Source organism: Cherax quadricarinatus, chromosome 27 (assembly GCF_038502225.1).
Source record: "Cherax quadricarinatus isolate ZL_2023a chromosome 27, ASM3850222v1, whole genome shotgun sequence".
Lineage (NCBI taxonomy): Eukaryota > Metazoa > Arthropoda > Malacostraca > Decapoda > Parastacidae > Cherax > Cherax quadricarinatus.
Window position 1 is genome coordinate 22,561,400 of NC_091318.1, and position 14,048 is coordinate 22,575,447.

The 14,048-nt window shown below is 40.6% G+C and overlaps 1 protein-coding gene across 5 annotated transcripts in view; it reads left to right on the forward strand.

The window, feature by feature from the left end:
* Positions 1-9,825, forward strand: part of LOC128691092 (putative neural-cadherin 2) — an 816,602-nt gene extending 806,777 nt beyond the window's left edge. For 3 of the 5 annotated variants that reach the window (XM_070089105.1, XM_070089106.1, XM_070089107.1), the window contains exons 24-26: positions 28-206; positions 4,709-4,898; positions 9,224-9,760. In XM_070089105.1, the coding sequence (XP_069945206.1) occupies positions 28-206; positions 4,709-4,898; positions 9,224-9,620 (766 nt within the window). In that variant the 3' untranslated portion in view covers positions 9,621-9,760. Of the gene's footprint in view, positions 1-27; positions 207-4,708; positions 4,899-9,223 lie in introns of all 5 variants that reach the window. The other 2 variants (XM_070089108.1, XM_070089109.1) reach the window with 2 other exon arrangements.
* Positions 9,826-14,048: the final 4,223 nt, after the last annotated feature.

A 14,048-nucleotide genomic window follows, 5' to 3' on the forward strand; every position in this document is an offset into this window, starting at 1 on the left:
ATATCTTCTGCATTTGTTGTGCTGCAGACACGGCTCAGCTACCTTCCTCATGGCTGACGACGGTGAGGGCGACTTGTATAATGCTTCGCTGTCCATGGACGGTCGTCAGCTGCTGGAGGTGGACAAGCAGGAGGGTGTCCACGTCGGGGGTTCTCCTGAGTACGTGGGAGTTAGCGTCTTCAAGATCCACGGCGACTTCTACGACGGTAAGAACGTACTGAGTTGGACAGAATTGCGTCCTGTTGACAGAAGTAAAGTTAGGCAGAATAATTCATACAAACAGAAACTTGGGTAACTAGATTAAAGTATTCTCAGCGGATAGCCTCAAAATAAATTGTCTTTGCTCTTCTTTTTCCAATTTCTCTGCCAAGACACGACTTTTGTTTGTCTTCAACGCACCGAGATATCGTGTATTAGTAGAGCTCATGAGAAAGTAGAAAACAATTTTTAAGTTCATTTATAGGCTCGATCTGCCGACAACAAAACTGCAATCAGGCTACCTCTCCTTCAGTCATTGTACAGTTATCTTGTCACAATTATACTGCAAGACCAGTTTGTCTTCTTTGTCTTCCCGGTGTTTTTAGTTTTACTATTCTTGAATTCTGTCTCTTGTTTTGAAATTAGGATGCTTTCGATAGCGTCTCTGGGTTAAGCCTTTCTACTGTTTGTGACGCGAATATTTAATGCGCTGCCGTCTACCAACTTTTGAAGAAACATTATGTATTTAGAAAATGATAGATCGTTGTATAATTTTCCCGTCTTGTCTTTGCCATGTGTGTGTGGGGGGGGGGCGGGATGTTTATAAACGTATGTATTCTGGTATTCACGCATGTGTATTGGACCTTGCGTGTTAATGAATACTCTTTCTGAGCTTGCTGGAGCTGAGCGTCAGCTCTTGGCTCCAGCCTCAACCTGTGAGGGCTGGAGGGATTATTGTGTGTTGTAAAACATATTATAACCTTCCCACATCCCTCCTTCCTTCTCCCTTTCTCTCCTTCTCTGTTCTCTACCCCCAATTTCTTTACCGCTCTTTCCCTGCTCTGCTTACAGCCACTTTAAAGGTTACCTTACCGTGGTTGAGGGACTGATGGCCAGAGTGCCTGACTCAACTTGGCATATGATAGACAGGAAGCAGCAACTGGGAACATATTTGTCTGCATTAACAATTACTGTACTGCTTTTGTCTGTCATCTAAAATTCATCGGTATAACCATGAATTTCGTCGGCATTAATTGCGGGGATATTTCCCTTCTAACAAAATTTTTCTGACTTATTCTATGACTTAGAAGGAAATATTGATTTAGTTGGGGCTGGGGTTAATAGACTTAAGAATTTTTATAATATTTTGATTAAATATTGATCTTATTTGCAATGAAAATAATCGTGAATGCGGAGAGTAAATTTTATATTTTATATTTCTTATGTAGAGCTCTAAACTCGTGTGGTTCATTGAGAGCAATAACTTGTTCAGACTCGATCCACTGTCAGCTGTACACTTCCTGGTCTCTTAGACAAGCTGTTGATAATTTTCTAGGCAAACTGGTATTAGTAGCATCAACATGTTAACGATAAACCCTATGGATTTAGCGCTTCCTCATGACTATAACACTGAAGGCAGTGAATTAATAATGTCTAGTTCTTTGGACACTTCAAGGGCATCCCCCCTTGATGCTAGTGAAGGTCTTTTGATTCAAAGAATTGGAGCTGCCCTCCTCTTTTCCTCAGATCGAACACGATTCCCTCTTCTATCTGGCCTTTCTTCATTTTTACATATATCATGCAGTTAGGTTTTTTTTCTGTCCATGATTCTCTGCATTGTGGCTCTTGTTTTCAGTTTTTTATTTTGTGGTGGGGGGCTCCCAACCGACTCTATTAAATCTTCATTTTTTTTTTTTTTTTTTTTTTTTTTTTTTTGCTCGCATCTTTCAAACTTCCTCTTAAATTTATACTTGTTGGCTTGCATTTATTTTTTTAGTCTTGTCAGCCATTTTAACCTCTTGTACTTTAATCATTAACCTTTTTTTTTCTCTATTTTTTTGCACGACGGTTTTCTACCCAATCACAATTAAGAATGTTGTGCCAGCGAGCGTCTAACTTTAAACTCGCGTCTAAAATGTTAGAATTTTTATACGGTAGAAATTTATTAAAATATAGTTAAATGACACCAGCTACGACCATGTCCACAAAGGTTATGGCAGTGGAAGCTGACAGCCACTGTACCGGCCAGTGACTGTCAACTTCCACTTATCCATATTGTTGTTCAAGTTGTTCTCTTTAACCGTCAGTCAAATCCACCATTGTGCTTTGTTGCCGATTTGATCTGAAGTATCGTATAGTTGGTCGCTCCAGAACAACATTCACGACAACGCTTATTATCAGTTTTTGCTGCTGTTTCTCGGAGAGATCTGCAGGAGGCAAAATCTGTCACTAATAAATAATGTACGTATACGTAAAATAGTTGGGAATTGATCACCAGTAATCATCAACGATGGGAGGTGTTGTTGTAACCATTCAGCAAGGTGAGTCTCTGTCTCTGTCTCTGTCTCTGTCTCTGTCTCTGTCTCTGTCTCTGTCTCTCTGTCTCTGTCTCTGTCTCTGTCTCTGTCTCTGTCTCTGTCTCTCTCTCTCTGTCTCTCTGTCTCTCTCTCTGTCTCTCTCTCTGTCTCTCTCTCTCTGTCTCTCTCTGTCTCTGTCTCTCTCTGTCTCTGTCTCTGTCTCTGTCTCTGTCTCTCTCTCTGTCTCTCTCTCTGTCTCTCTCTCTGTCTCTCTGTCTCTCTCTGTCTCTCTCTCTCTCTCTCTCTCTCTCTCTCTCTCTCTCTGTCTCTCTCTCTGTCTCTCTCTCTGTCTCTGTCTCTCTCTCTGTCTCTCTCTCTGTCTCTCTCTCTGTCTCTCTCTCTGTCTCTCTCTCTGTCTCTCTCTCTGTCTCTCTCTCTGTCTCTGTCTCTCTGTCTCTGTCTCTCTGTCTCTCTCTGTCTCTCTCTCTGTCTCTCTCTCTGTCTCTCTGTCTCTCTCTCTGTCTCTCTCTCTGTCTCTCTCTCTGTCTCTCTCTCTGTCTCTCTCTCTGTCTCTCTCTGTCTCTCTCTCTGTCTCTCTCTCTGTCTCTGTCTCTCTCTCTGTCTCTCTGTCTCTCTGTCTCTCTCTCTGTCTCTCTGTCTCTCTCTCTGTCTCTCTCTCTCTCTCTCTCTCTCTCTGAAACAGCACTGAGAGGGGGAGGTAGGTCGGTGGGTTGGTTGGTTTTGCGTGCACGTCACACCAAGATTACTTCAAATACTTGATTTTAAAGTAGCGTCCTTGCTCCTAATTCTCCTATTTTAGTGCATAGAATGTTACCTATGGGTCAGATACAAGAATTATGATTAAAGCTTTAGTTGAAATAAGCACTATTTCCAAGTGCGTTCCTGAAACTGTAATTTTATTCTTTAGGAAATTCTGCTGTTTCCTCGACAGTTCCAAGAAATGCAATTTCCTGGTAAAGACAATAAAACCTCGGAATTACTACCGAAGTGTTATATTTACGAGGGTAGCGCATAAATAAAATAGCAAAAACATTACATAGAAATAGATGAAACAATGCACAAAGCGTTAGAAGTATCATAACGAAAGCAGTGGTATCTGATTCCGAATACTAGGATTTTCAATTCTTTCTGTCGAGGCTCAGGCTGTGCACGGGGTATATAAATACCTGGGTGGGTTCTGACACAAGGAAACCACAATGATAAAAACGCATAGTGGGAGTAATTGTATACATTTTCCCGATTTTCTGCTTTGTAGTGCGGGAAAGTAAAATAATTTATTTTGACTTCTACTGAAGGCCATAAGCACTGAATAAACCTCTGTAATACAAAGAGGAAAGAATAGATGTCTTGGAAACAGCAGCAACAGGGAGAACAGTTGATCTGGACTTTAAATTGCAGGATAAAAAAAAATATTGAAAGGTCAATAGAAAGTACTTCTTCCTAAATAATATATAACTAAAATTTGCTTCGCGTGGTAGTAAAGCGCGTTCCAGTCGAAGGAAATTTAGGATATTTGGCAAGTTGCGTATTTTATACAGTTGCTATTAATCACCCATTTAAGAATCTGCAATTCAGATTTTGTCTTTAAAGAAATGTCAACATTTTTGCGATTGGATTTCTCGGAAAATAAATTCGTATAATTCTAAACTAATCTGGTGATACTATATAGTTTGGAAAGTTTAATATCATCACTCAGACACTGCAGACATTGTATTTCATGAGGAGTTAAACCCATGGGGGTCATTCAGCGCAGTGAATGGTGGAGGCTCGATCCACCATTCGCTAATTGCGGCTCTGTAGATAAGAGCCACGGAACTCGGATCTAGTCAGTTGATTACTCTGAAGGAAAGTCAACTGGTGGATGCCATTGATATTAACGAGGAATATGGAAGTCTCTAACATAATGTATAATGTATTTCTTTTTACCTTTGTAATGCAGATGTAATTTAAAAACTCATTTCCATATTGAAAATACGAATGTTTAAGCTACTACATATTTTTTTTCCGATTGTGAACGCACATTATTTCGTTTTATTTCCAATAAAAATTAGTAATATCACACACCCCAGACTCGAGCCATAATACCTGCATCATTCCTCTTAGTGTTTCACTGTTGTCCTCAACTTCCTCTTTCCCCAGTCCACTTCTCCACGTCTCTGCGAGGTGTCTCACCCTCGTCTCTCTTTGTTCAGGTTGTATTGATGACGTAAGGATCTCCGGGCGGAGTGCGCCGCTGCCTCCGGCCATCAACGGCACGGCGTGGGGGCAGGCCAGCATGTTCAAGGGCGTGGAGGGAGGGTGCCGTGCGCCCCCCGCCTGCACCAACGTCACCTGCAGAGCTCCCCTCACCTGCGTCGACACCTGGAGGTCCTACCACTGCGGGTGAGTATTATTGCCACTGATGCTAACTCTAATGCGAAACTGGGTCACCTGAGTGCGGTACTAGAGCTAAGTGACTTGTATCTGAAAAATGTGTAGGCGGCAAATCTCTTGGTAGGAAAAGATGGTACTTTGAAATTTTCAGAGTCCAGCAAGTCTTTTGGATTATGATGATTGAAATTCATCCTAATCTGTTAAACTGTGCCGGTTGACGAAAGAAAAAGGCTTCCCTTCCAGTCCCAGTTTATGATAGCTGTCGGTCTATCAGGACGGTAGTGGATCATTTTGTGGTGGAATTATTACTAAAAGATGGCTGTGAATCCTAGAGTGGAGGATGAAGGTATGCAACGCCCGTCCTCATTTGTTTTCGTTCCACCATTAATAGGTAAATAACACCTGTATTTCGTTGCTCGCGGTCTAAACGTGTGACTGTAAACACCATATTTATTTCTGGAGGGACCATTCTAGTGTCTGCACAAGGTAGAGTAAAAGTGATCTTGGGTGAAGTCGCCACTGTTACTCTTAACGGTGGGGAAGATGAATTTTTGAGACGGTCGTGTGATTCTTTAATATTAACGAAAAATATTTGATTACCATTTGTTATCAATGCCTTGCATACGGATGTAAAGTTCTACTGATGTCTTGGACATGATAGGATCTCGGGTAATGAACAAGATCATCCTGAGGTTTAGGCTGTTACATTCAGCATGCTACGTAGCAGAGATGATAGTGTGTTATGCATTTGAGTTTGTGGAGAATGGAAGTATTCTACTTCTTGACAACACCTTTTATTTAACTTTGAACCATTTGATTAGTTCTTTGGCATTGTTACTCATATTTTACTACTACTATCTACGATTCTTTATCTTGAAGAATTGAGACGCTTATGCAACACTTGGGAATCTTTACTGAAGAAACGTTTCGCCACACAGTGGCTTCATCAGTCCAACACAAAATATAAATGGGTAAGGAGAGGAGAAGTTTGAGGTAATCAGTCCCTCAACCTGGAATCGATGTGTTCAGTCCATCACTCTTGTAGGAAGTGCAGCTTAGGGCCAGAGAGGTGGCTTATATACTGCAGTCAGACGAGTCGAAGCAGGAGGCTGCGGGATCACAGTGGGACCTGCCACTAGTTTAAGTAGGTCGTCGTCCAAAGGTTGGACAAGCGTTGAAGTCTTTGTACCAAGATCCCATGATGCTGCAGTGTCACAAATGTGTCAGACACTGCAGTGTCAGATTCTTTATCTTACTGTTCATTTATTTGTGAATCAAATGATAGATGGGGAGGCCTGGTCTCAGACCGGGCCGCGGGGGCGTTGACCCCCGGAACTCTCTCCAGGTAAACACTCTCCAGGTAGGGTACAACTGATTTTGACCACTTAAGTTGAAAATTCGTGTTTGATGTTCCAGAGGGTTAGGTGGGTGCGAAGCTTCCACCTAAACCCTCTTGTTTCAGTTCTCTGGTAAAAAGTGAATCCTTGAAAATTATAGCGAGTTACAGAAATGATACGGATGACAGTGTGGAGGCAGTAACGAGAGCTTTATTATTGAAAAGTTTGTAATAAAGTTGGTAGAATTACCGACAATATGCACTTGTATCCTTTTACTTTACATTATTGAAAAGGCTACAGCAAAATACGTAGTTCCTAGTTTACTAATGGTGAGTTGGAGGTAACGAATGAAAGAACATTAAATATTACCCAGGATAGAACTTCGCAAACCTCTCACAAAGCAGTGGAAATCAAATGCGTTATAAAAGCTTTAGTGTACGAGTCTATCCAGCAAAATTGTCGTAGAATAAAAAATACGAGACCAGAATTTCTTGTTAAAAGCAATATAAAGAAAGCACCAGTGAAGAGAGTGCTGTACCAGTATTACTGGACTAACTCTGAAAACTTGGTAGTATAGCTAGCAATTTCCTGAGAGCAACAAATGAAAGAAGCGGTAGAGGAGAAAGAGAGGAACGCAAATAGGAGGCGGAAAGCCCAGTGATTCAAGATTAAGGAGACATAATTCTACATGCATCGGAATGAAAGGCTTTCCTGTGTATTGCCTTAGGTAGCCAGTAGAGGGGAAAGCTTTCCCAGGTGTAAGAGCAGCACTCATCACAGAGCAAGTTTATTGTGGCAGTAAAATGGTAATGAAAGTGGTAAATAGTCATTAAAATCAAGATGGGGATAAGCATTAACGACAAGCAGATTTCAGACTAAAATATATGAACTGTAAATAGATATATAGGATAAAATTGGTGCTAAGGAATTGGATACAAGATAGTTAAGACTTGTAGATGAACGAAGGTGATGATAGGGAAAAGATACTTTGAATAGTTAATTAAGGATACGACTTTTATCATTTGCACATAGATTTCTAATTTTAATTTCGGTCAGCTTGAGCTAACTGGCTGGATGTCTTAGACTAATGTTGATTGGATATCTGACTGAACAGTTGACTAGTTCTGACGTTATTCTTAGTTTTATTGGTTAGATGTATGCATGTTTGTCTGCTTTCCTGTCTTGCTGATTTATTGATCAAACTTAGTTGCTCTGAGTGACAGTGTAGCCAGCATCTTCACTACCCACACCCTTCATACCGCCAACACCCTCACCACCGCCCCCTCTCCATCACCACTCTTACTTCTGTCCCACCAAGGGGGCGTGACTGTAATCGAATTCTGGCAGCCAATACGTAGGTCTTTATGCAGCGTTCGCCAGCGAGCATACTGAGAGGCTGCCGCCACCCCCACACGATTCCAATTTACTGCACCGCCGATATTCCCGGCTGTAAAGATAGTTACAAATGTTTGCTGTTTCCTCACAGCTAAGGTTGGCACGTGGCTGCTGTATCGAGGCTGCAGGGGAGGTACATCATGGCTGGGACTTGGGCTGTGGTGGAGTGAGTTGTGGAGGTGGTGCCGGAATGGCCGATGATGGGAAAGGTGGAGCCGGATGAGCATGTAGTGGGCGGGTAGTGGAGTGAGTGGGGAGGCACTGAGAGGGCGCAGGGAGTGTTCCTGGGAGTACACTTGACAACAGTGAGGAGTGAGCGTGAGTGTTGGTTCGGCAGGATACACACACAAACTTTTTTCTCTCTCTTTTTCATTCTTTTTTGTTTTTCTTTCTTTCCTTTTTCTCCCTTTTTTTCTTTTCCTTTTGTTTCTCTATCTTTTACTTTTTACTTTCTTTTTCCCTTCGCTTTTGAGGAATTAATACAAGCTGCTCTTCATTACACAAACTTCCCGACTCGTGTGGGTACAAATGACTTCGAGCAAGACAAGTCACGAGATAAGTTACACTACTGTTCCTCAGCTTAAGAACCTCTCCACAAGTGGCCTGGTGGCTAAAGCTCCCGCTTCACACACGGAGGGCCCGGGTTCGATTCCCGGCGGGTGGAAACATTCGACACGTTTCCTTACACCTGTTGTCCTGTTCACCTAGCAGCAAATAGGTACCTGGGTGTTAGTCGACTGGTGTGGGTCGCATCCTGGGGGACAAGATTAAGGACCCCAATGGAAATAAGTTAGACAGTCCTCGATGACGCACTGACTTAATTGGGTTATCCTGGGTGGCTAACCCTCCGGGGTTAAAAATCCGAACGAAATCTCTCTCTCTTCCAGTTACAAACATTCAGGCTGACAAACAGTTCAATTAAGTTATACAATTACAGAAATGCATTACGACCGTGCGTGAAATTCCAGACCCTCTGTGCATTGATGTTTTCTATACAAATAGCATGTTAGTAAATTGAAAACTGTAAGGAGTTGGTGGTTTGTAAGTTGAAAAATCCGGAAAGAGAACTTTTTTGCAAGATCAACACCCAGGAAGGAAACTTGTTTTCGTATTAATAACCCAGGAATTGAACTAGTTTTCAAATTATAAACTCAAGAACTAGTTGGGAAGTTGGGTGGAAAGCCTGTATATACTCTAATAAATATTTATCAATTTATAAGATAACTGTCAGCAAGTTTAAGGGTTTATTTTTATATTGTAAGTGTTGATAAAACTGGCAAAGAAATCTGTTAAGAGATAAGTACAGTCGAGGAAGATAAATGATCTTAATTGAGAAACTTATAATGAGCCTAAAAACTCAAGGTCATGAGAAAATTAGAGCCAATACAGAAACGTACAGAAGAAAAAACTGATCCGAAAAAAATTGAGAGAAGCTAAGACAAAACTGTAGTAGGCAGCAGCTGTAGTAGGAAGCAACTGTAGAAGGAACCAACTGTAGTAGGAAGCTGCTGTAGTAGGCAGCAACTGTGGTGTGAAAAAGCTTGTGGTGAGATGAACCTGTGGTGAAATGAAACTACAGTGAGAAACTAGCTTTGTTTACAGATGTGGGGAGGGACGAGTGTTATCCGCCAGCCGCACCACTTGTGAGGATGAGGACGAGTGTGTGTGGGAACCATGCCTCAACGGCGGCACCTGCTTCAACAAGCCCTCAGGTAAGTGTGTGCGTCTGCTCGCTTTCGCATGTGTGGGGACGTGTGGGGGTGCGCGTGCGTATACCTGCAGAGGATCTCGGGGGTCAACGCCCCTGCGGCCCAGTCTGAGACCAGGCCTTGTGGTGGATCAGGGTCTGATCAACCAGGCTGTTACTGCTGGCCACACCGCTAGGTTTTCTCGAGTGAGATTTGCAATCTGCGCCCCAGAGTTTATACTCCCTTGCCTATATTTTTCACCTTTTCCCCAATTTGATAATCGTGGAAATGCTGGGGTTGAATTCCATTAGTCACGTTGACCAATCCTGCAGTTTGTCAGGTTCAGTTGCAGCTTCCGTAACAACAGCTTTGTTCTCATTCATGTTTACATCTACAAATAAGGACTTGATTGTTTGTCTTGATATTCAGCCAAGAATTCTATTTTATCTCGAACACTTTTGTACTGTTGTCTTTAGTTTAAGATCACTGCTAACGAAAATTTCTAAGCCTTTTTTTTCTTGCATTCAGTTTGGCTGAGATCTATAATATTAAGTGTGTGTACGTACGTACAGTGGTTTACTTTGGTAGTGTTCTAGTGAACTCCAATTCACTGGTGCTCACGTTCAACCAACCGGACTTTCCCACATTTGTTCAGGGGAGGATACCGTTGGTATGGCTACGTTTAACTTTATACCATATATTCAACATGATGCCTGATGCCGGTGAAGGACTCTTAATTTAATTAGACCTACCCTTATATTTCTTTATTCTAATCCGTTTACCTGCCATTTCCCAGGCGCTATAAGACAATTATGGTTTCAGCGCCTCTAAATAATATATATATATATATATATATATATATATATATATATATATATATATATATATATATATATATATATATATATATATATATATATATATATATATATATATAATACTGTTTAACGTCAAAACATCAGCTCTAGCTATTGCCGTGATTCTCCACTATTAACCTGCATAATACATTTCAGGAGAGATAGCGAGTTTAATTACGAGGAAACAATAGTAGTGTGACGGCCCTGGGGTTGTAGTGTTCTGATAATTATCATGTTCTGTTATTCCCCATTTTTTCTGTTAATGAGATGTTAAGATTTTTTTCTTTGCTCCACATTAATAAAATTACCACAATGCCGATGTTATAGTTTCTTTAAATTTATAAATAAAATATATAAATGCTTTCCCTCCTCTCATAGAGGTAGGGTGACCTAAAGAAGTATAACATTCGAAATCACTCACTCAGACAAAAGTGTGCAGACATCTCTATTCGAACGACCCTTCGAAGGTGCAGGTACTAGTAACATGTCCCACCTCCAGGAATAAGATCCAGCTAGAAAATAACCGTAGTCCTCTGAGTAAAATAATCATCCATGTCTCTTAAATTGAATTATAATACATAAAAATTAGTGATTTTTTTTGGTCTGACCCGAGTATATTTTTAAGAAATAACATTAAGACTGACAAGCCAGCAGTGGTCACGGGAGATCCTTCACCGAGTCCCATGAGCTCAAGAAAGACCAACGTTCGGAGGGAGAGAAGAAATCGGCTGGTTTTCTGGTGATGAATGGGCAAGGAAGGCTTAACACAGAAAATTGTTGTAGCATAGTGGAGGGCCTTCATCCTGCAAGCTTCTGAGGGAGGTTACTGGTGGTGGTAGTACTGCAGCTGTGATTGCTGATAGTGGTAGTTGTGGTGGCGATGCGGCCGTTTCTACTGCTATGCCTGGAATTATCTACGCGTTTGTGTTCATGCATGCTATTTGATCAGCAATTACTTTAAGTGGGTAATAATTTTATTGTACACACGTGAACCTTTGTTTGCCGTTTTCTTTCTCTACTTCATCTAGTATATTCCACGCTCTAGTTTGCCGTCACACTGAGTAAGTTTAACCCGTAAACGGTACAAACTTATACATACGTTTTTTTCAACATTTGAATGTAAAAAAAGTAGATCTTCTTTTTGTTTTTTTACATCTGAAAGTGTAAAAAAACTATGATCTACTTTTTTTTTGCTATATTTGAAAATATGTAAAAAAAACGTAGATCTACTTTTGTAGCACTACACATGTGAAAGTAGATCTGCTTGGACCGTTTACGGGTTAAAATAACTTCACTCTGGCTCTTTTGAGTTTAATTTTCACGTGTTTTCGTTCTGGTCCCAGCAACAGAGAACACCTTGTTTATCTACACAATTTATATCCTAGAGTATCTTGTATGATGTTATAGTATCCTCTCGCAAAGCGCCTGACCTGTCAGGCTATTCAATTTACCTCTCTGGTCTTATCGTGCCTCGTATATTAATTCGGGGACCAACAAAGTGGCACCTCTGTTCATTTTCAAATTTCCTTGAGAGTTTAAGAGAATGTGAACTCTGCATAGATGTACCAATCTCAAATAATGCTCTCATCCCTGGAATTTCCTTCCTTCGAAGGGTGTCTTGATGTTAGTGAAAGCCTCTTGATCAAAGATGAAGATACTATCTTGCTTTTCCTCAGATCAAACATTCCATTCATCAAGTGCTGCACGACTCATACGGACTTAGAACTTCACCAGAACATCACACTGATCCAACATTTGCTCATTTTCTTGGAATTTTGTTGTTCCTAACGTACTTGTCATTTTCCTTGAATGTAATGTCTTTCAGTCCGATTAAAAACTTTTGCTTAAATTGCCTTTCTAATGCGGATTTAAACAGTTTTGTTTTGTCTCGACTGCTGTTATTCTCAAACATATTCATTTTTCTCTAGGTTATTTTGTAGTCATTCGTACCTCCCTTAACAGTTCCTTTAAAAGTGAGGTGCATTGATGCTAGTGAAGAGCTCTTGCTCCAGGGAACTGGAACTACCCTAGTTTTCCTCTGATCATAACCTGAATACAAGCTATTCCCAATCCCCAAGTGTTCCATGATCTCCTACAGAATTAAAGCTGCTTCACTGATAATAACAAAAAAATAATTAATTTAATTCATATTTCTTCCATACCATCTTGTACCATATTTTTTTTCGGGAGGGGGGGGGGAGCGGGATGGGAACATTGTCTGTTGAACAAAGGGTTCTAATAATCATGGACCAAGTGTATAGGGCACAAGATTCTGTGCATAATTATGTGCGAAACTGGAAACAATTTTATGTTGGCTTCCCTTAGAATTCAGTGTCCCATTGAATCCATTATGAAAGCTCTCGTGCACCCTCGGTTTCCTCGTCTTCAATGCAACCATTTCCTTGCCTTTTAATATTTCCCAGACTTCTGCTAAATGAAGAACAAGCTCTTCGGGGAACCTCTCTTATTTCCTTGATGATCGGTTCTCCTATTAAATTTTTTCTGCAGTCTATTCACTGTTGTTTAGACTGGGAGACGTACCTGAACAAAAGGCTTCCTCTTTTTTGTGCTTTTGATGTGATTGTTATCCACAAATTCATGCGGTTGACGTTCTTCTATTTAGACAGTGTGTTATATAAGGCAGCTACCTAAGTATCCCCCTTTTCATTTCATTTTCATCAGGTGATGACTCTTGAAGAGGCTGCACTGATACTAGTGAAGGGCCCTTTTCCCAAGAATTAAAGCTAGTTTTCCCATTACGTACTAGAACCACTCCTGATTGCAACGCATTCCCTGTACAATTCGTACGACTGTACTACTTCCCTATGAATATCACATACTCTGTGAACTCGCGATAAAATGTCATCTCCCCTCCAGTCTTTCTGGTCTTATGTACTGACTTGTGAATATTTTGCCAGGAATTTACAATATCGAAGTCTACATGACTTGTTTGGGTTCCAACCCTATATTTAAGATTATTTGCCTCATGATTCAACTTGTTCACAGTATTTCGTGTCCCGTAGCTGGATCGCTAGCGCACTCAGCTCACACACTGAGGTCCGGAGATCGAATCTCCGGTACGGCTGCAAAACATTAGGACGTGTTTCCGTAAGACACCTGCTGTTCCTGTTCATCCATCAGTATAAAATGGGTACCTGCGTGTTAGTCGACTGGTGTGGGTCGCATCCTGGGACAAAACTGACCTAATTTGCCAGAAATGCTCAGCATAGCAAGGGGCTTTCTGTATAGCATTATGCCATTGATGTCAGCTATGGTCTGTATGCCTTGTACTTGTAGAAATAGATATATTATTATTGGGCGTTTGAACTCTGAGGTAGATATGTAGAAGGTTGAACTGAAATGTGAGGTTTGATGTGGAGATGTGAAAATAGAGGTGGTACCGGATGAAAAAAAAGGGAACGATGTGGATGATAAAACCGGATGAGGCGAGGTGTAGGGAGTCTCTAAATTTATTAATTGATCCAATAGCAAAGGAGTTCAAATAAATATAAAAGAAATACGAGGATAAACTTCAAACAACGCTAAAAGTTTTTAGATTTCTAATAATAAAGGAATCCAATATACCTAAGTTAGTATACAATGTATACTAACTTACGGGGGAAGAGGTTACATTCTTGTACAGATATTTCTTTATTATAGATAGAATAACATGTAAGGGGTAAAAAAAAAAAGTTATATAATTCAGTTCATATTAAAAGTTAATCCAGTTAAGAGGTAAGAATCCTCGGTGGATTAGTTGTAATGACATTAAATTTAGATTTGAAACAAAGGATAAATACTTCAAACCTAGGCCAGTGTGTGCTAGTATACGATACACAGAAGTCTCAAAACCATTAACATTATTTGTAATTAAAATATCTC